The 22,544-nt window shown below is 42.1% G+C and overlaps 1 protein-coding gene across 5 annotated transcripts in view; it reads right to left on the bottom strand.

The window, feature by feature from the left end:
• Positions 1-22,544, bottom strand: part of MGAT5 (alpha-1,6-mannosylglycoprotein 6-beta-N-acetylglucosaminyltransferase) — a 337,363-nt gene that overhangs the window by 102,847 nt on the left and 211,972 nt on the right. For all 5 annotated transcript variants that reach the window (XM_082689322.1, XM_082689323.1, XM_082689324.1 and 2 more), the window contains 4 exons: positions 21,827-21,988; positions 18,299-18,468; positions 14,947-15,081; positions 8,273-8,406 (listed from right to left, as the gene is read on the bottom strand). In XM_082689322.1, the coding sequence (XP_082545448.1) occupies positions 8,273-8,406; positions 14,947-15,081; positions 18,299-18,468; positions 21,827-21,988 (601 nt within the window). The remainder of the gene's footprint in view (positions 1-8,272; positions 8,407-14,946; positions 15,082-18,298; positions 18,469-21,826; positions 21,989-22,544) is intronic.

Raw genomic sequence — 22,544 nt, 5'->3', positions numbered from 1 at the left:
GAGAAAGTCAAAGAGTTAGAATGTCAATGACGACAGCCAGTATGATTGGAACAACTTGAGAAAGCTCAACCACCTGAACACCTTCTGTGGGAAGACACAAAAGGGTAACTTGAAGCCACTGGCTCTAAGAAGCTTTTGTAATGATTTAAAAAAAAAAATTTGGGGTGTGTCTAATTGGCACACAATGTTACATTAGCTTCAGGTGTACAACATACGATTCAATACAGAAGCTTCTGTAACATTACATTTGGACAACACGTCTCGCTTTCCCTCATATTGTTGCATGGACTAAAAGAGAACAGGCATTATCGTTCATTTTGACTCAACTGGTATTTCTGTAGGCCTACTCTAAGCTATACATTCTTCAAGGTGTTGGGCGTTTCAGCAATGAACCAGACAAAACTCTTATGTCTCAGATTCCAGGGTAGGAAAAAAACAACACAAAAATAAGAGAAGTATAAATGTTGCCTGGTAATACAGTGAATGAGGAAAATAAAGCAGAGAATGGCACAGGAAATTGGGGGAAAGTTGTACTTAAAAGAAGGGGGGGTGCCTGGGTGGCTTAGCGGTTAAAGCTTCTGCCTTCGGCTAAGGTCATGATCCCAGGGTCCTGGGATCGAGCCCCGCATCGGGCTCTCTGCTCATCGGGGAGCCTGCTTCCTCCTCTCTCTCTCTGCCTGCCTCTCTGCCTACTTGTGATTTCTGTCTGTCAAATAAATAAATAAAATCTTCAAAAAAAAAAGGGGGGGGACTTAGGGTTGATCTCACTGAAGTGACAGTTCAGTTAAAAATCTGAAGAAAACCAGGTGGTGGGCATTATAGAGGGCACGGATTGCATGGAGCACTGGGTGTGGTGCAAAAATAATGAATACTGTTATGCTGAAAATAAATAAAAAATAAATTAATTAACAAAAAAAAAAAACCTGAAGAAAGAGGGGTGCCCGAGTGGCTCAGCTGGTTAAGCACCTGACTCTTGGTTTCAGCTCAGGTCGTGATCTCAAGGTTGTGCAATCAAACACTGTATCAGGCTCTGGGCTCAGTGGGGAGTCTACTTTGGTTTCTCTCTGTCCCTCTCCCTCTGCCCCTATGCCCCAGCCAGGTGTGAGCTCTCTTTCTCTCTCTTTCAAATAAACAAATAAATAAATCTTTAAAAAGAAAAAAAATGCTAAAACAAACAAACAAACAAACCTGAAGAAGGAGATACAGAAGTCTAAGCGAACAGTGTTTGGAAGATGGAATGACCAATGCAAATGTCCTAGGGCAGGAGAAACAGCTGTGGGACTAGAGAGCAGTGAGCCAGAAGACATGTGGTTAGAGATGAGGCAAGGCCCGTATACTGGTGTCTTGAGGCCAGTGGGATGACTGGCTTTCCCTACAGTGAAATGCCATGGCATTGTGAGCATAGGAGTGCCAGGATCTGACTTACATTTTAACTGACCTCATTTTGTAGCTGGGGAAACTAAGTCCTTTGTTCTTTGTTCATTGATCCAACAAATACTTATCATACTGACGTTACCATTTCAGGTATGGAGGACTCAGCAGTGACCAGGCTCGTGGGGCTCACACGATGGGACTGGGGCTGGAATAGAGGTGTGAGAGTCCTAGAACAGGAGTGTGTGGCTCAGGGAAGAGAAGGTTCCCAGAGGACAGGGCACCTCCCTGAAGGATAAGCAAGGATGTGTGTGTTGGGGGTGAGGGCGCGGGGCTTCCACACCAAGGAGTACACATACAATGGCCTGCAAGTCCGAGAAAACAAGGCACTCCAGAAGACATGTAAAAGCCAAGCGGAGGCCAATAGCATGAAGCAGGCCAGATGGTGTAAAGAAAGGAGAGGGGCTGGAGGTGAAACGGGAGGGCTCTCAATGAACACCTCTGGAACCCCTGGCCTGTTTGTCACTCCGCTCTAGGACAGCTCCCTGTCTTCACTGTCCCCCGTGTCCACATGTACCGAGAAATGCTGGAACCTCCCCAGCCCTCGACTCAAAGTGCAGAAGGCGGGCACCCAGAAGGTGAACCGTTGGGTGTCTTCAGATGGTGAATGATAGCCCAAGTGCTGCGGGTCCTCAAAAAATTAGTTCACTAATGAATTAAACCAATACGAATGGACTCTGCGTAGAGGACAGGCAACGTTCTCTGACAGTGAAATGAACAGTGAGGAGTTTCCGCAAGCTGCTGAATGTTCTTGAAACCTTCCAATGACGGGATGTCAACCAAATTCTGGGACCACCCCGGCCTGAGCTCAGGGGAAGGAGTCTGGTTATCTCTGCTGCTGGTGCGTTTGGCCAGAGCCTCCAGTGAGTGGGAGGGACAAACACAGTCACGTATAGACCTCTCAACACCGCTGTCTTTACATGAGCCAGAGGAAGCTGTGAATGGGTGTGGTGCAGGGAATCAGAGCTATCCAAATACAGGCTAACTCCGGGAGCGAGTCGTCCACTTCTGGCTTTGTTTTCTCTTATAAATGGTACAGGCAGATGTCCTGCCTTTTACCAAGGTAGGATGCACCTTGTTGGCCAGTGAGAAAAATCAGACAGATCACCTTCAGGAGTTTAGAAAAAGAAAGACTGAAGGTTGCCGATGGAAATAATGCCTAATTGGAGGGTCAAGCCAAGACCCTGTCAAGCCCAGAAAAAGCAGTGGTTACTTGTCAACAGGAAAAAACAGGAACAAATTAGGAGCTAGTCACTCGATGGACCACAAAACCTCCTAGGAAATCATGGTTTAAAAGAACCTTGAAAAAAATTATCTATGAAGTGAAGGAAAAAAAAAATAAGGAGATCCAGAATTCTATTATGTACTTACAACTATGTAAAAATACAGCTGTGAAAACTATGATAATGTTTATACTAAAGTATGGGGGCCCTTTTCCATAGGTGGGGGAGGTTTCTGTTTTGTGGTAGGGTTAATATTTCTCTTCAATTTGATTCAAAAGATAGAGAAAGTCTTTTAAATAAAGTCTTAAAGAAAAAAAAAAAGGCAATTTTGCCATCAGGGTGACTTGAAGGAAGCAAGAGTGGGGAGGCACCAGCAGGCACCTGCAGAGACCAGCAGGCTGTCTGGCCAGGCTGGGGAAGCAGCTGGGGAGGGGTCTGGAGTGGGACACTGTGGAGGAGGGCAAAGGGAAGGCACAGCAGTCTTTGAGCAGGGATAGCTCAGTCCAAGCTGAGCTTTTAAGAGCTGGCTCTAGTGCCAAGGGAAGGCCTCAGTGCCTAGCCCACAGGCTGTGGGAGTGTGGACAAGAGGTGAGTGTAGGAGCGAGGGCTTGCCATGAGGAAGGAGCCCCCAGACTTTACGGCTTCTTGGAAAAAAGTCATCACTCAGAAGTTGTAGGCAAACAGACTGAGCATTGTCTGACCACTCGGGTGGTCCCTATGGAAGCACTTAGGGAGGCATCAGAATGGTCTCGGCTGACACAAAAATGCCAGAATGCAAACAGAATATACACAGAGGACAGCTGCAGTGAAATTCTGAGATCTGGAGCAAAACAATGAAGAAAAATCACGTTTTCCAACTGAGAGAAAGTCTATCAACTTAGTGAGGAGAGGAGTTAGAGAAGAAACAGAAGCAGGTTTATGGTGAGAAGTGTTCCACTCTGAATATTTAAGTGCAAACATGCTCTGGTCAGGACAACCTCATGCTCCTAGAGATGCGTTGGCAATGGTGCGTTTTTCTCTTTGTCTTCCAGCTCGGCCCTTTCTGACTGGCTTCCCCATCCTCTCTCTGCACTTCACACATGCCTGAACACTGCTAAATCTGGTCAGATGACAGCTGGCCTGGAAGACAACAGAGTTCTCCGAGCACAACATTCCATTCCTGGGGATCTGCGCTTTTCATTTTGCACTGCATCGGCACACAATCCACTACAACTGGGTAATACAGGTGTGCGTATACACACCAATGATATGATGGTTACTATCAATCCACATAGTAAACACTGGTAAATATGCTGTGTTTAGGAAAAAAAACAACAGTGCATAAATATAAGTTGACACTTCCTTCTTACACTCAAACCAATGATCTTCCCCTTCAGGTCTCTGGAATAGCCAGTTACTGGAAGGGTGAGGGAATGGAAGATCCTGTGGGATTGACTGGGTTAGTCCAGGCCCACCGTTTTGTCACATGGGTAGGAAAGGACCCCCTCTTGGGGGGCACCCTAGTTCTCTGTGGACAGGCTTTGGGAGTCACTGCTTTGTGCCAATCTGTCAGCCTGAACACATCAAAATACAAAATACAAAGGTCTTGAACTGCTTAACTGCTCTCTGGATGTCCACATTTTCTCCAGTTAAGGCAGAACCATTCATGAGAAAGCTTTCCATCAACTTACAACATGAAGGCTGTTCCAACCACAGATAATCCCTGCCTTATCCCAGTGTCTCCCTCGTGTATTAAAATGCTGATTTTCTCCTTCTGCATTCCTTTGGCATTTATTAGCTGTGATTTCTTCGTGATTAACAAATTTCTTTCATCAACTTTTTGATTACCTTCAAATATAGCTTGCCATATAAAGGCAAGATCAAAGCTGGATTCATTCTCTTTATTCTTCAGAGTAATGACGTGGTGTCCAAGCAACTTGAGAAGGGGAATCAATGGACTCTGTGGTCTTCTCTCTTGCGAGGTTCATCCTGGACTCATGGAGTATCCATCACTGGTTTGAATGCAATCCACTGTAGCTACTTTTCTTTCCGATTCTCCAGCTACCTGGTCTTTGGTTCCTACGGCCTTCTGACCCCACCCCCGTGGTCTTCCTTAGCTTCCTTGCTTTCTGGCATGTCAAGGGGTCCCCTTGTGAATGTTTCCTGCCCTAGACCTGGAATCAGTATTGATTTGAACAGGAAGCTCCTTATTGAAGGAAAGGCATTTATTTTTAATTTAATAAAAAAAATAAATAAAATAAAACTTATTTTATTTATTTATTTGTATGTGAGAGAGTACACGCAGGGGGAGCAGCAGGCAGAGGGAGAAGCAGACTCCCTGCCGAGCAAGGAGGCTGATGTGGGACTCAATTCCAGGACCCTGGGATCATGACCTGAGCTGAAGGCAGAAACTTAACTGACTGAACCACCCCACCATCCCAGTAGAAGAGGTATTTAAAAGGTTTCCAATCTGAGGGCCAAGGATACTCCTTGCAACTGGACTATCTTTACTTTGGATCCTTTTCTAAGAAGAGAGCTAGGAAATATTCCCCTTTTAAAGAGAAAAGTAAATTGATATTGGTATTTCCAATACTAGCTAGAGATGATTTAGTCTTAAATTCTTTAACTACTACCCACCTTTTTGGATACTGAAAATCTGGGCTCCTACAGTATACCTCTAACAGTTTCAAATAACAATGTAAATATTTCCCCCCAGTAAATATATGGTCCGAAGACAGAGTTTTAAAGTCACTTGAAGTAATTATTTTCTCTGTGTGGGACATTCACACTAATCTGATAGAACACTAGACATGTTTTATTTTTTCAATCTGTTTTCAGTTGTTAGTGAATTCTTTCTTACTTTTTCTTATTTAAAATCACATGAAACATTTACATGGTTCCCAAGTCAAAATAAGGTACATTAAAGAGATACCTACTTTCTGTCCCTGGTCCTGCACGCCTTTCCTTCAGGGGAAGTCACTTTCATTGGCTTGCTATTTTTCCTTACCTTATCTCTTTTAAAAATACAGGCAAATTCATATACGCTAACATACGCACACATTGCCTTCTTACACAGAAGGAAACAAGTTGACCAGCTGCCCTGCATGCTAGCTTCATTACTTCTCTGTCTCCCGGGCATTGCCTCAGAGCAGTGGGGACCGTCCTTATTGCTCCTTCCAGTTTCACAGCAGCCCCCTCTCTCAGGGGACCAAGTTATTCACTCAGTCCCCTAGTATGAACATCTGGGTTATTTCTACTCTTTGCCTATTTTGAACAGTGTCACAACAAATGACCTGTGCATACACCATTTTTTATTTCTGCTCACTTATCTTTGGGAGAGACTCTTAGATATGACCTGCTCAGTCACAGGGAAACTGTGCTTATAGTTTTGCTACATTGTGACAAATACGCTCCCCAACTCAGGACCATGCTGCATTGTCACTAGTAGGGCAGGAAAAGATGGACGGATCCTCACCACTGGAACACCTATGCTACCAAGTTCTGGATCCTGCTGAGCCTGATGTTTGGGACATGGTATCTTGGTGCAGTTAAAGTATGCATTTCTCTTCATGGTGAGTGAGGGTAATGTGTTTCCAAATCCTTGTTGCAATAAGCTTCTTTTTCCTTGGAATGAGTAATGGACCTTTGCCCATTTTCCTGTTGGATTATGGAACTTTTCCTTCAGTTTTTAGAAGCTCTTTATATATAAAGGATATATATATATGATACCAACCCATCAAGATAGAACTTGCTTATGTTTTTGCCATACAGGTTCCTCTCCTTTTTTTTTTTTTTTCAGGCAGGCAAATGTTTCAATTTTCTCTCCTGATTACTGCTGAATTCTGAGTCAGTTAGGAAATTTATCCCCTTCCCAGGTTAACAGGAATTAATCTATGTCTTCATCTTTAGTTACATTTTAACCAATGGCTTTCTTTCAACAAAGTTAACCAATACTGCTGAAATCTTCCATTCATGGAGAACAAAACTGGTTTTTAGGACTCTGAATTTCGAGATTCTGGAAGAGAACTTTATACTTTCTGGAAACACTTCCTATTTCTATTCCCTGGACACAAGGCAACAACACCATCTTGTAGATGACATCTACTCAGCATATCATTTGGGCTAATCTGGCCATTTTAGAAATGCCTAACATTTTCCATGTGATGCAATGCACAGGTTACTTCTTGCATTGTTCTGTACCACCTCACCTCAGCCCCTCAAAAGTCATAGAATAAAGCCAAACCAAAGGCCAACTCCAATCATACCTCATACCACGCTGACCAGCCATCTGTCACCCAACTCACCACATAGTATTCTGTCCCCTAAACTGTGCCCCCAGGATGGCTTGCAATAGCAGGATGATAGAGCTCTAGGAACAGTAATAATGTCTGCCACGCATATAACATGCCTTGCAAATCCTTCTGAGCTGAAAAGAACACTGAACACTTGACCGTGAGCTGATTCTTACATCCGCACCCTCCAAATGCCCTAACCCTTCTTAATTCTACTGTCTCATACGTCACGTGCCAGGATTAAGTCCAATGTGTTCTTTGTTATGTTTAGTGAACCTGAGAACAGATTTGTCTTTACGTGACTGCACACAAGGGGGAGAGGCAACCACACAGGGAAGAAGTAGGCCGTGGGTCCCTTGGGTCTTAACAAAGGAAACAGACTCACATCTCAGACACTGATTCTAGGATGAAAATCTCTGGATTACAATTACTCTGACAGCTTTGGAACGGGAATTCTCCACTCTGAGCATCCCAAGGAAGTCATGTTCAACGCGTGTGACACTTCCAGAGAAGGACTTCACCTCACCCACCGAGACATGCAGACTTCAACTCGAAGTTTATTTTGGGCATGATCACTACCCAATTTAGAAGCTTTCTTCACAGGCCTCAGCTAATCATCAATGAAATGAGGCTTGAGGCGGTACACTGAGAGCAGCGGTAAGAAATGGTCAATGTAGGAAAGGGAACACGACGGAAACAGAAAAATGTGAAGCACCTACCACTGTGGCCAGTTCATCATTTTGGAAGTGTTCGCTACAACACCTCCTGAAACTGTCACTGCTGTTGGCATCAATGACACCTTCTGAGCCAGAGCAAGTGAGATTTCATTCTGGTGCCAGTAATTGAGAAGCTGATTAAATACGGAACAGAGTCTAACATAGTTTTATTTAAAACAAAACAAAACAAAACAAAACTGACCTTTTTCTTTGTAAGGGTTGATGCTTAAATAATTAAGGTTTTTTTTTTTTTTAATCTATCTACATGAAAGACCTCACTGCTCATCAGTCATCAGGTGGACCCCACGCAGCATCTATGCGGAATGAAACGTTTAGTTTAGTGCCTGCCAAGCCAGAATCCACCCAGAGTCCTTGCCCAAATGCATTTTAGTGATACTTCATCTGGAACGTTTTTTTCCCCTCAAGAACATTTCTAAGGCTTTTCACAAAGTGCTCACATGGCCTTTCAATGCCAATTAAACAACAACAAAATCAGTTATTCCTCAGGGAAAGGTTCCACAGCACACGTTTCTACAGCTAAAAGGCCTGAGAATCACAACCCAAAATAGTTTCTTTTCCCGTTTATCTTCGGTGGCATTCTGGAAAGCAGAGGTAAAGTGTGAATACTCACGGAACATGGTATAAAACTGCTGCGGATTTAGATTCCATTTGCCCCAGGGTGTCTTGTGGCCTTTGGACTGGGCATAGTTAGCATGGTTAAACTCTGGCTCGGTACCAAATGAATCCAGGACTCGGAGCATGCACCTGAAAGGAAAAAGCAACATGAATAAAACTGCAACTTTTGACCCCAAAGCTCAAAAGGTAAAAGTTCGGGGTACCTGGGTGGCTCAGTCAGTTAAGCGTCTGTCCTTGGCTGGGGGCATGATCCTGGGGTCCTGGGATCCAGCCCCTGAGCAGAAGCCTGCTTCTCCCTCTCCCTCTGCAGACCACCACCCCTGCCCCACTCAGGCTCTGTCTCTACTAAATAAATAAAATCTTCAAAATAAAAAGGCAAAAAGCTCTAACCCCTCCTGCAGGGACTACCAAAAATGGACAAATAGTTTTCATCAGAAACACGAGTGGGTGGGAAGTGAGAGACTGTGGAATATATATATATATACCAAACATCTTATGTGTGACTTCTGAGCCATCACACACAGAAACATTTTGCTACAGATTAGCTGACAAGTCACAGAAGATCTCTCAAATAACAGCAAAATATAAAGTCCCATGAGAGCTGGCATCGTAGACTGCCACGTTCACCGCTGTGCCCTGAGCTAGGGCAGAGTATATACGGTGGTGCCTAATGAAGAGTTGCTGAATAAACAAAGAATTAAGGTTCTTAGAAGTGGCCATGGTCTGAAAATTTGTATTCCCCTCCCAAATTCTTAGGTTGAAATCCTAACCCCCAAAGGTGATGGTACTAGGAAATGGGGCTCTGGGGGGTGATATAAGGTTATAAAGGTGATTAGCTCATGAATGGGTTTAGTAGTCTTATAAAAGGTGACCCCACAGGACCGCCTGGATGGCACAGTCAGTTAAGTGTCCAACTCTTGATTTCGGTTCAGGACATGATCTCAGGGATGTGGGATCAAGCCCCACATGAGGCTCCACACTCAGCAGGGAGTCTGCCTGGGATTCTCTCTCTCCCTCTCCCAGTGCCCCTCCAGCTCCTGATCTCTTTCTAAAATAATTAAAAGAGAGAGAGCGAGAGAGCCCACAGAACTCCCTCGCCCCTTCCAACAGGTGAGGACAAAGTGAGAAGTCTGAGACCTGGAAGAAAGAGAGCCTCACTCTCCTTCAGCACGCCGGCTCTCTAACCTGGCCCTTCAGTCTTCAGAACCATGAGCAATAAATGTTTCTAAGCCACCCAGACTGTGGCATTTTCTTATAGCAGCCCGAACAAACGAAGATGGTGGTCTTACTCTCTATAAGGCATACGGCCTGCCTTAGCTCTTTCCACAGTCACTTACCATTTTTGTCAATTAATAAGAGTATTGAATTTTAGGTAGAGTTTAGAATCCCACTGACAAGGCAGTGTTGATTTTTATATACTAGACAGCACTGGGACATTACTGCTTTCTCCCAGAGCCAGGAGTAAAACTGAAGATGTTTCATTTGGCTCTTCCAACAAAGTCTTCGAACTGGGTCAGCCAAATCTGGTTTACCTCCCATTTCTGCAAGGCTTGTGAACTAAGAATGATCTTTAAGTTCAAATTTTTTGAAAGGGATATTTTGTGACATGAAAATTAGATGAAATTCAAATTTGAGGGTTCAGAAATGAGGTTTTATTTCAACACAGCCACGTCTAATTGTTTACTTGGGTCTATGGCTGCTTCCATTCAGTGACAGAGAACTTCAGCAGTTGCCGCGGAGACCATATGGCCAGAGAAGCCTAAAATATTTACTACATGGCTCTTTACAGAGAGAGAACCTGTCGATCACTGCTTTAGAGTCGAAAAGAAACGACCAATTGCAAGAATCAATGCTGAAACCGGAATCAACGCTGAAACCTCCTCCATTAATTAACTCATTCTTTCAATTCATCACTGATTCTCAAACCACTGATGTAAATTTAGCTTATGCCTGGCCAATAAAAATAGCTCTGTTTTCTGTGGTTATACCTCAGCAATGCTTCTGAATGGCTCTTACTGGGCCAATGAGCATAAAAGCGAATAAATATTAAAGCCTACATTTTACAATCAGATAATGGCAAGTGAGTTGTAAACATCAGACCCAGTTTCTTCCTTCATTTTCCCACTATGATGAAAGCGTTCTCTCAAGATTTCTTTTTTTTTTTTTTTTTTACTTTTTTTTACATCAATGTGTGATTCAGAAAAATAAAATGCAAACACCAGATTGGATTTTCCAGAAAAATCAATAGCAAATTGCCATTTTAGTGTGAGGTTTTTCTCATCTGAGATCACCACTCTTTTTTGTTTTCATTTTTTCTTTTAATTTTTATTTAAATTTATTTGACAGAGAGAGATCACAAGGAGGCAGAGAAGCAGGCAGAGAGAGAGAGGAAGGGAAGCAGGCTCCCTGCCGAGCAGAGAGCCCAATGTGGGGCTGGATCCCAGGACCCTGAGATCATGACCCGAGCCAAAGGCAGAGGCTCAACCCACTGAGCCACCCAGGCGCCCCTGAGATCACCACTCTTGGTCTAGACAAGAAAGGGAGGAAAATAAAGAGGATGGGAGCAAACGCAAGCTGACCACAGAAAGTGTTTCCTTATTTTGGATTCCTGTGTGGTGGGCAAGGAACATGCTATCATCACACTGACAGTTTTCACAATTAGCACCAAGATTGCATCATCAGCCTGAAAACCAACAGGTGGAAGGAAATGGGTGCCCAGAGTCCAGGAAAAAGAAAGCTGGGGAGCCAAGGAACTGACCCACGTGTCTTTCCCCTGGTCTCCGAGTAGTTTGGGGCATTCCTTTTCTCTTAACAGAACACTGTCATTCCCCAACTTAGATATTTTTCAGTGTCAAAGTTTGCATTAAAAACTTATATAAAAATCTCCTATATTATAATTAACTCTTTAACTTGTATTTTAAAATAAGACACAAAAGCCACTGGTTGGAGCCATCATCTTCTGAGAAAGATGGCAGCATTCAGAGAATGTAGGGATTGCAGAGCAGAAGGAGGGAGAGGGACACACACCCACAGGTGGGGCTGAGCCTCAAAGATTATAGGCTCTGTGCAGGCACTGCAGGGACCAACAGGCCACCCTCATCCTAGGAAACCTTTGTCTTGAAGGCTTTGGCTACTTCTCCACATTTGCAATCTACTCTGACAAGGTATACGCCTCTCTAGCTTTGGCGTGTTATTTTATTTTTAACTTTGGAGTTTTATTGGTTTTATCTTAAGTTTAGATAATAAGATAATCCCTGATGAGTCAAGATGCCTGGTGGGAGCCTAATGTCTGTATGCCCGGACTTTGATACTGTGTTACGTGATGCAGGACTTCTTCCCAGAGGAAAGCTAGAGCATGAAAGATCGAATGTCTGAGAACCTTGGAATTCTATATCCTCCTACTTAAGCGTTGGTTTGCGACTGGTCTATTTTTTAGTGGGCCTGGGTTTGTTTTGTAAACCAGAGGCAGGGGGTGGATCTCTGCTCATGGCAGAAGAGGTTTAACATAATAGCTTTCTTCCTTCAATCACATTCTACAGCTGTGTGTTTGGAACTGGATTTGTGTTGTTAATATTTATGCAGTTCCTCTAAAGTCTTTGTGTGTCTGAAGCATCAGGGACAGACCGATGACTTAAGAAGATATCTGCCTTGCTGCCCAAGGCAGCTGGCCTCCTTCTCACAGGAATCACTATGGCCATGCTAAATGACTCCTGGAACATTCTTTTTGCTCTAAGCCACACTACTGTAAGATGGACGACTTCCTTGCCAGGACCTACTTTCCACTTTGGAGTTGGATATAAAACATGGTATATCTCATGCTATGTGCACCTCACTTCCTTGTGTGTCCTCAATACTCAGCAAAGACTTCACAGAAAGCAAAATGGGTATGAGTTTTATAGTCCTGAATGGTATACTAGCTGCATGTAGGCACGGAACAGATGTTTAACTGAATTTTTTTTGGTTCCTACATAAATTGGAAAGAATTTACAAATATGTTTCCAAGATCAACAGGAATCAAGGTTTTGCTCCTAAAAGGAAGACCAGATATAAATTCCATTTACATATAATGGAGTTCCTACCATGTACCATCAACCAAAATGAATTCAGAGAGTTCTGAGAGTGTCTCATCTTCAAAAGGGAAAGAAATGGCTAAGAACTTTCTAGAGGATCTGCTTAGTCTTTGGAGGAAATCTTAACTTCATCACACCACAAAGACTGCAGGCCTAGAGTCCTGATAGACCTCTGCTAGCCAGTATCACTAATGTGTTTGATTTATGAAAGAAAGGCAAGAGAGATACTACACCCCTTCCATAAAATTCCTTTGAGATGGTGCCTTTTCATCCAACGAGAATCAAATACTAACCAGTGGTGACCATTTTAATAATGAAATCATCCTTTTTAATTGACTAGAACACTACCACTGAGGACATTTTTCCATCCCAACAGTCCTTCTTTTTTTTTTTTTTTTTCCAACAGTCCTTCTTAATGGGGAGGATATGTAAGTCTAGGGATGCCCGTGACGCCTCTGTCCTTTTGTATCAGGTGCCTGCCTTTTGCTAAATGCCAGAGAACAACAGCTCTGCCTTTCTTTCCTTCTTTAATGCTGTAGCTAAAAAGGAAAAAAAAAAATGTTTACTTACATGGCTTATTAACCAAAAAGAAAGACGGCTATTTCCACATAACTGAGAACAAATGTGATGGCTTGTGATGTATGAAGATTTCAAGGAAAAAACAAACAACAAAAAAGGAATAATGTGATGCAGAAGTTAGAGTGCAATCCTGGCCCAAACCAAGATTTTGCTTTTTTTTTTTAATTTTATTTTATTTTTAAAGATTTTACTTATGTATTTGACAAAGAAAGACACAGAGGGAGAGGGAACAGAAGCAGGGGGAGTGGGAGAGGGAGAAGCAGGCTCGATCCCAGGACCCTGGGATCATGACTTGAGCTGAAGGCAGACGCTTAACAACTGAGCCACTCAGGTGCCCCTTTATTTTGCTTTTTGATGAAAGTATATCTGAAAGGAAATGAAAAGTGCACAGTCTCTTCTCAATCAATCCCTTCCCTCTGTCCCTGAGTATGGCACCAGCCAGTGAGAAAAGAAATATTGTCACAGGCAAGAAATCTGCAAGAAAATTCTACAATGATGTTTTCCCTACTATGCTTTGGAGAATCTTCTTAATATTTTGACTTTGAATTTCCTTTGAATTTCTACTACAGGACTTGCAATCTGACATCGGCTTGGAGATTAAAGTTTATAAATAATATTAAACTATAAACGAATCTGAAATGGACCTAGTTCAAGTCATTAAGGGTTCAATTATGGGGTCAAGGTAGAAGAACACATCAAAACATCTGTTTACCCAATAGCAACAGAAAAGAAACACATGGAAAGATTTCTAAGTCATGCTAATTGAAAGATTTTCCTAGTGTTCTTTTTAGGAACTTGGTTCAAATTGTAGGTCAACATTTACCATCAGGTAGTCAGGTTGGTACTAACTTCAGGATTTTTACCCAAATTTATGTACCACTGCCACCATTAGATAAAATATGTTTACTTACATTTACTGGAAACTTAGAGGCCATAAATGAAAGCCAGTGCCAACTCTAGGAAGGGGAATATAACCAAAAATAGCATATTTTTCTTCTTTAAAAATTATTATTAAATTCAAGCTGGATACTTTGTCTGAAGGCCCAAACTGACAGCTACCCTCATCTTGTTAAAAATGCATGTAAGGGGGCGCCTGGGTGGCTCAGTGGGTTGAGCTGCTGCCTTCGGATCGGGTCATGGTCTCAGGGTCCTGGGATCGAGTCCCGCGTTGGGTTCTCTGCTCCGCGGGGAGCCTGCTTCCTCCTCTCTCTCTCTCTGCCTGCCTCTCTGCCTACTTGTGATCTCTCTGTGTCAAATGAATTAAAAAAAAAAAATCTTTAAAAAAAAATGCATGTAAGTGTTACAAGATGTGTTGGAGGACTAAGCCTTTTTAGAAAGATTGGAGGAAAACTGAAAGGTTAATAAACTCATTATATAATTCACTGTTATTTAATGCCATGCTTGTGTACCATGTAAAATCATTTCAAATACTAAATCACAGTCCCAAACCCATTCTGAGGGAAACGAGTTCTTCTCCAACATGATAAAGGCATGCACCTGGGTCATTCTCAGCATGGGGCTTGACTTAAAAAGTGCAAGACCCCAGCATTCAAACAAGGTATTCACAGCTTTCTCTTCCAAAAATGACAACTCAGGAGGGAAAAGGGAAGAGAAATGAGTCATCATCTCAAACCTGAGCAACATGAGAAATGACATTTTCCACATTTTGTCCAAATTGTTACTTAAACAAATGAGACTGGTGTAGGGACACAGAGAGGAATGAGGAGTATTAAGAAAGGTAAAGAGGTGGGTGGCCACTTATTTTCTATTCCTAAAAGAAATCAATGAAAATAATGAATAGCCTTTGAAAGTAAAAATCACTGGGGGAGAATGTGAATTTCAATTAGGAATGAGGAACCTACTCCACACAGTCCAAAAGCTAATATTTGATAAGCATTTCTGCCTGTAACCATGCTCCGCCATTCAAGGAAAAGAAAAAAGAAAAAAGAAAAAAAAACCCAAAAACAAAAAACCAAAAGACCAAATACCCAATTAACTTAGGACAGCAAGTAGGACTTACTGGTAGTGAACCCAGGATGGCCCAAGAGTTTTCTTGAATTGAGCAAGTCCTACGATATCAATATAAATGAGCTCAACGATCCTGTCTCCTACAGTTGGGCAGCCAGACCGGTTTCCTACAACCTTCTTCATTATCCTAGAAAGAGGGACAGGAGAGAGGGAAGAAAGGAAAAAAAAAAAAAAAACAAACACAATAATTTATTTCAAGATATGACACTTAGCAACATTAATAGGCAAACATCCCAAGAATGTTGTCGGGGAGGAGGGCATGGTCTGTCCCAATCTGCTGCCTATCCAGATTCTGCCCACCCATCAAGGCCTATCCAGAGTCCTGCTTCAGAGTCTGGCACAAGTAAATGGTGGCTCACACGTGTGCACACGCATGCATGCACACACACTTTGAAGCCTAGGAAGACCTGGGTCTGAATCGGTCTATCTACCTCCACTAGCTGCTGTGAGATCTTAGACAAGTCACTAATCTCTCTGGTCTTTCCTCCTAAGAAACAACAACAACAAAAGCAACCTTCCCACAAAACAGGATTTGTGACAGAAAAGATAGTAAGAAAGCAACCTGTCAGAGATTCTTCAGGTGCTTAAATGAGATTTTAAAAAGAAAAGTGCCTCATGTGTCACAGATACTGAGGGGCTACTGCTTCCTCTCACAGAAACTGCTCTCGTTACCCTACTGACCTCCTAAAGGTCTTCAATTTCTAGCTGCTACAATACAGAATTCTATACAGTCTTGTGTGGTTTCCTAATTTTTTCTATGTCAAATTTTCCTTCTGACTAGACTCTATTATATAACGGGCACTACCCTTCCTTCCATCCACCTCTCCTCACCCATCCGTACAACCCCACCCCTGCACCCAGAGAGAGCCGACATATGTGATTGTATGCCAACTTCATGTGTGGGAGTAAAAACTGCTCACCGAACCACACTGCCGCTCACCCAGAAATCGGTACTCACTGATGCCGCTTATCCTTGCCTGCACTCCATAACCATCCTTCACCAAATTCTGGCTATCCCCCTTTGAAGGACGAGTCCTAGAAACAGGACTCTGTTCCACAACTCCGTGCTGCCACTCCTTTAGGTACCCTGCTCCTCAGCTCGCTTGACCCTCAGAAAATACCAGGTTCTGTACAACCAATTCCTTCCCAAGAATTTGAAAGTATTTCTACACAGGGCCAGATAGTAAATACTTTCACCTTTGCAGGCCACATGTCCTCTGCCTCAACTACACAACTCTGCCCTTGGAGAACAAAAGCAGTCACAGCAATTCATCCATAATGGGTGTGGCTATGTTCCTGTGCGAGTTTTGTAACAAAAACACACAGAAGACTGCATCCAGCCCACAGTGCCAGGTGTGTGGACCCTTGGTCGACCTTGTTTTTGGTGGTTCCCACACTGGTCTGCATACTGGAATTATCCAGAGTCATTGAGATACTTAGTGTGTCCTGTGTCCTATTCTCGAAGGTTGTGATTTAATTAGTCTGGCATATGATCTGGGCACTGGGAGGCCACAAAGATCCCCCATGATGGTAATGTGCAGGCATGTTCTGCCCTCTGCGGCTTCCATAACTGTGTTCTTAAATAAAACAGATCTGGCTCTCTTACCAGTACTCAAAGCACTCCATAGACATCTTGACCAACATGTTAAGTCTCTGCCTGGTAGTCCCTTAATATGCCTTTTCTGACCTCCCTAGGGAGCACCCCTCCCTAGAGTTCCCACAGTTTTCCACTTATTCACCTACTCACTCGTTCCTGGATTCATCCCTTCACTGGTTTGCTCAGTCCCAAGTCACAAGCACCCACTGGGTGCTAGGCACTATTCTAGGTGCCACACACACCACAGTGTGCAACAATCACTGTTTCTGTACTCCCTTGGCTTACATTCTAGCAGTCATGCTTCAATTACTACTAATCACATTGCAATTAGTGTAATTATTATGCAATGCATTAGCTGTAATTACCAGAAGATTGGCATTTCCTTGAATGCATGCTGGTCATCTCTGTCTATCCTGTACCAAGAACCAGTGCCCAGAAAGCACTGAGAGAATGACTGCTAAATGTGTGGATGCCTCGACTTCACAGGCTATGTACACAGTGTGTTTTAAAGCAAGCAGGGGGCAGCGTGCTGAAGGGACACGGGCAGTGTTTAGGGGTTCAGAAGACCTCGGATTTATCTAGATCCAAAAAGAGCCATCTAGTACAGTGGTCAAGAACACAGGCTTTGAGGTCCGAAACAGAACTCTTGCACGTTTTCTACATATTCTTAAGCAACTCAGTTTCCTCATCGTTAAAATGCAGGGAGCAACAGAACTTACTTCCGAGTTTGTGTAAACAGTATGTAAAATGTGCAGTGTCCGACGAACGGTAGGTGCTCACCAAATGTTAGGTGTTCATAGCTCCATCTATGCTGTGGTTATCCTAATTGCTGACACTCTTGCTGTAACTAATGCCCTGATCACAGTTTTAGCACATAGAAACCGTTTAAAAAATGACAGTTGATATTACTGCTTTCATCTCAACACTGCCACTTATCAGCTCTGTAGACCTTGGCCCCTAACACAAGTCTCTGGGCATCAATGTCTTGGACAGGAAAGTAAGAGCGGGGGATGGGTTGGAGGGGACATATTTTGTTTTAAACACCCTTCTATCTCTAGAATGTTCACTCGAGGTATTTCTTCTGGAACGTTTGCCGTATGGCAACATGAACACTTGGCTGCTGGGAACAAAGTCTCTATGGGCAGTTATCCAAAAGGAGTGAAGGGGTGCAGAGCATTCCTGCCTAGCCAGCTGTGTCAATCTATAGGAGATTACGAGAGGGTTAGAACCGGAAGCAGATTTCAGGGAAACAGAAAAGCCAGGTAGAGTTAACAGACTCGGGCTAGAAAACTGGCTTTACCGAAAGAGGATTGGATCAGGGCTTTCAAGAAACTCATTCTATCCAAATTAAATTATAAATAGGAACTTGCCCTGTTTTAAGATTTGGGAGGCTTGCAGTTGAGTAGGGAAGGGTATGAATTTCAGCAGGAGACAGGGAATCAGGAAAGTCAATAATGTTTTGTGCTGCACATGTTGGAAGCACCTGTAATAGCAAAGAATAAGCTCCTTAGTTTGAAATTTCTGGCATTCATTTATGAAGCCTCTGGAGCCTGCAGCTACAATGAAAACATATTATCCTTTTCACAGTGTATGTATTTAGCTCCTGAAAATAATCTTCTTATCTCCTGTTTAGTGAATTATCACTTTCATTTTCCTCCACAAGAAATTACACACTAATAGAGGGCTTTAAGAGTTTACAATTTCTTTTTTGTATTCTGATTTTAAAATTGAAAAGTAATCTCCTTACTCCTTGAGCTCAGCCAGTGAAGCTGAAATCCTAATGTCATGGCCCAGTAAGTACAGAGATGTAATTAAATCACTCCACTGAACTAATTCACCGAGAGGGCCACCACTGAAAGCTGTCTCTGCTATCTTAAATCCAGATTCCTTAGTCAGGAGTCCCAGGTGAACGAGGACCTGAAAAAAAACAGAAAAAAACAAAGGAGAGGCATATATTGATTCCCACTGAACCAAGTACAAACTCCACACAGTAACACACCAAAAGCAATCAACCAAATCTAAAGTGATGTTTATGTTCTAACGTAACCTCAACCTGGCCTAGATTTTTCCAGAAGGTACAAAGAAATGGAAGCAAACAGAGTCACTACCACACCCTGTTATGGCTATGAACATGACAGATAGACAGTCTCTTTTTAGAAAGCAGGATACATTTGGGAAATCAGATTTAAAGGCAAGTAAGCAAAGGCAATAAAATATCATTTAACAATACTGTGTGTGTCTTCCCCACAGCTGGAATATTTTTAAGGTTTTAATGCAAAAAATTTCAAACATATCCAAAATCAGACATGGTAGCACAGTCGATTCCAAGGCACATAAATTTCACAATTATTAACTCAGGACCAATCTTAAAGTACACCCCTCATTTTCTCCCAACCCCTCTAGCTGATGTTGAAGCAAATCCGAGAGATCATATCCTTCCATCTGCAAATAGTTCAGTTTGTATCTCTAAAAGAAACAGACCTTCAGTTAAAAAACACAAGCATAACATCACTTTTGCCCCTAAAACAGTTATTCATTCCTTAATATCATTCACTATCCAGTTAGTGTTTACGCCTCCTCCAAGTGTAGTTGTTCCAGGCAGAAGTCAAATAAAGTGTGTTAAGTCTAAGTGTCTCATTTATTTCTTAGGCTTCTTTAGCCCCATCCTTTGGGATTGGGGAGAGTTTTATTTGTCCAAGACACAAAAAGACATTTGTCCGAGGTTGTATTTCCAGTAGAGTCTCTCCCACTTCGGGTTTTGCTGATTGTGTAACAGATTCTTCTACCCCTTGTATTTATAGTAAACTAGTGATTAGATCCACAGGCATGATTCAGTTCATATTTGATGTTTTTGGCAATGCTACGTCATAGGCGGCGCTGTACGCTTCCTTTCCCTAGTGGGAACAATGTCTAGGATCTCTGGTGATGTTGGGAGCTATGGATAATCACTAAATAGAGGCCTTCACCCATCAGGAGTTACAAAATGGTGATATTTTATTATTCCTTCTGCTTTTATAAGCTGGAATGCTTCTACAAAGAGAAACTACCCCCCCACCCCCATCAATTACTTGGCTTTGCTGAAGTACGGTTTATAGAGAAAAAGCCTGGCAAATATTTGACTCTTGCCCTTTATTTATCAGTTTTCTAAATAACAAATTTGTTCATTAGCCTACTCCAATGACCATCAATGAGGCTTTTACACAGTCACAGATAGAAGTTATCCTTATGGATTATCAAATTGTCCCATCTTGCCAATGGGAGGCTGTTCAAGTTGGCTTCTAAGTTCTTCTGACAGGATTCTAGTAGTATTTGACAGTGCCTTTGCTCTCCACTATGACATATGTTTGCAGCTCAACATGTACAACTTCTAAGACCTTAACCAACCATTTTTCCAAGAACCTCTTATACCATTGAGTGGAAATAGCATCTAAAGATCAAGGTCTGGTGCTTAAGGGGACTCTAGTTAATCACTGTCTGTAGCCCTTTTCAGTGGACATAGCTGGAAATTTATTTCCCCTCCAGGATAGAACAAATCATAAATTCACACTGGTACTTCCCATTCAAACTCAGGATTACAGTAACTTTGCATAACATTATCCATCTTACATATGTTATTTTTTCTCTCCCAGATGGAAAATCCCACTTCTTGAGGATACTAACATAAGTACTTTGCTTTATTCCAATACGCAGAAGGGATTCAGAATGAGAATATCTACACCACCACCTACTACATGTAAACTTAGGAAAACTCAGTAAAACTTCTCAAGATATTTGGCCATTTTTTTCTCCTTTGGGATATACCATCAGAAATGCTGAAAAGTCTGTGTTCTAGTCTCTAAGAACAGTTCTTTGTGTGTTGACTGTAAAACTGGATATGTAGTCAGTTCATGTTTTATTTTCTTTGTAATTTTTAGATAATTTTTTTGCAATTCAACTTTATTTTATACTATGTCAAGTGACTCTAGTATCAAAGCTACAGAGAAAGATATATTTACATAAGTATAGTTTCTACACCTGTTGTCTCCACGCTATTTCCTCTTTCCCCATATTTGACTCTTTTTATTGTGATTAACGTAAAATTTAATATTTTAATCATTATTAAGTGTACAGTGGCATTAAGTACATCCACAATGTTATGCAACCATCTCCTTTATTTTTAATTTCATGGTCTATCCTATTTTTAAAAAACATGAGCAAGCATAAATGTATATTATATATACATCATGTGTGTGTACAGGCCCATATCTTTATGTATACGTGTGTGTGTATGTGTGTTTGAGTGTATATATAAATTCTCTCTTCCTTTTAAAAATAATGTTCACTGTTCTCCATATCTTATTTATTGACCCAACAATATATCCTAAAGATTATTGCATAGCATTCTGTAAAAGTACTGTATTTCTTCTTACAGCCCACCTGGACTTTTGACCTCATACTCTTCTACAGAGGACTATCTTGGGCCTGAGCATTTGGACCTGCTGTCTCATAAACTCAAGAGATTTAGCAAAAATGGAACCACTGAACTGTGACTTGGGGTTTTGCAAGCTCATCCTCCCCATTTCCTTTTTTTTTTTTGAGAATATCAAAGTAGTCCAATTAGGAACACCAAAGTCTTTTAAAATTAATTTTTAGATGTGGGTACACTAAAGACTGTGTAATTTGTTCTGTTGTTTTTCAACCAAACAGTTACTCTAAAGCCAAGGCTATTTAACCTCTACCTTATAGGGTATAAAATGTTTCATGCTCAGGGTTATTCCCAGAAGTTTTCTAAGCAAATCCCCTTGAAGTTCAAACAGATCGGCTCCAGTTTAATTGATAGTATCTCTCCCTCAAGAATACAAAAAGAAGCACCAACTCAACATAGCAGCAATGGAACTCAGCAGTTGCCCAAAGCCCAGAAGTGACAAACAGCATGACCAGGAGATTGCCACGATGATGTGACAACAAGCTCTCCAAGGCTGTCTTGGGTAAAGCCAAGAGGGTTAGGTTCCCCGATGCCACGGGGATAGGGCATCAGGGCGGTTCAAAGGAAACTCTCACAGGCAGATACCCTGCTTGGCTTCACCGGAGAAGCGTGTGTGCCGGTCCCTGCTAAGCAGGATTACTGTCACGGGGGGGAAGTAAAGCCCAAAAAAGGCTGTACAAGAGACTGAGCAGATTCACCCTGAGGGAGTATCATTTCAGACATGACATTTCTCTTAGTCTTGTTTCCAAGCAAAATCGTATTTTAAAAGAAAACTGGCATCTAACCGAACTGAATTCCTCAGAAACTCACTTTCTTCCGCTTTCTCTTTTCAAGATTCTGCTTTTCTGCCAGGGACTTGATAGCTTGGATCCACGCATCAGCCATTCGCCGGATCCGGAGTCTCATCCACCGGAATTCTTCATGCTTTTTCATCATGCTGTAGAGAATATTAAAATCCGTACGAATTTCCGCCTAGAAACAGAAATTTAATAAAAATGAACAGAAGATAAAAAGTCAGAAGGCAGAATGGTTGTCACGATGTGACATTTGAAAACTTGAAAGAGCTAGTCAATTAAATACAGGGCTTCCGAAGTGAGGCCTGTCTGCTGCAGAGCTTTACTTCAAGGCCTCAGGACTGCAAATTAAAGTAAAGGCCCCTGGCTGCTCATCTGTTGTATGGGACATCATTAAAAAATGAGAAATTGAGAAAGGCCCAGCACAGTTACCACAAAGCCCAGAGTTACATTAAAATGCATTTTTTTTTTTTTTTTTTGCAATGAGTATGCTCGATGTACCTTGAAATTCTCTGCACCCGAATTTATTGCCACTTGGATCTACTGCAAGGCAGCAGACTCCTGGAAAAGTAAAGTCAGTTCTTAACAGGCTGTTTCGCATTGTGTAGTTTGCCAAAAAGCCTTCATCTGCCCACAGAGTTAAGCAGGGAAATAAATGCTCATCTTCCAGTTTTGTCCCAATCTCAAACAAACAAAAGCTCATTATTTTCTAAGGAATTTAAAAGCCAGCAATA

The sequence above is a fragment of the Mustela nivalis genome, assembly GCF_964662115.1.
Source record: "Mustela nivalis genome assembly, chromosome: 11".
Taxonomy (NCBI): domain Eukaryota; kingdom Metazoa; phylum Chordata; class Mammalia; order Carnivora; family Mustelidae; genus Mustela; species Mustela nivalis.
This window is presented reverse-complemented; position numbering and strand designations above follow the sequence as displayed.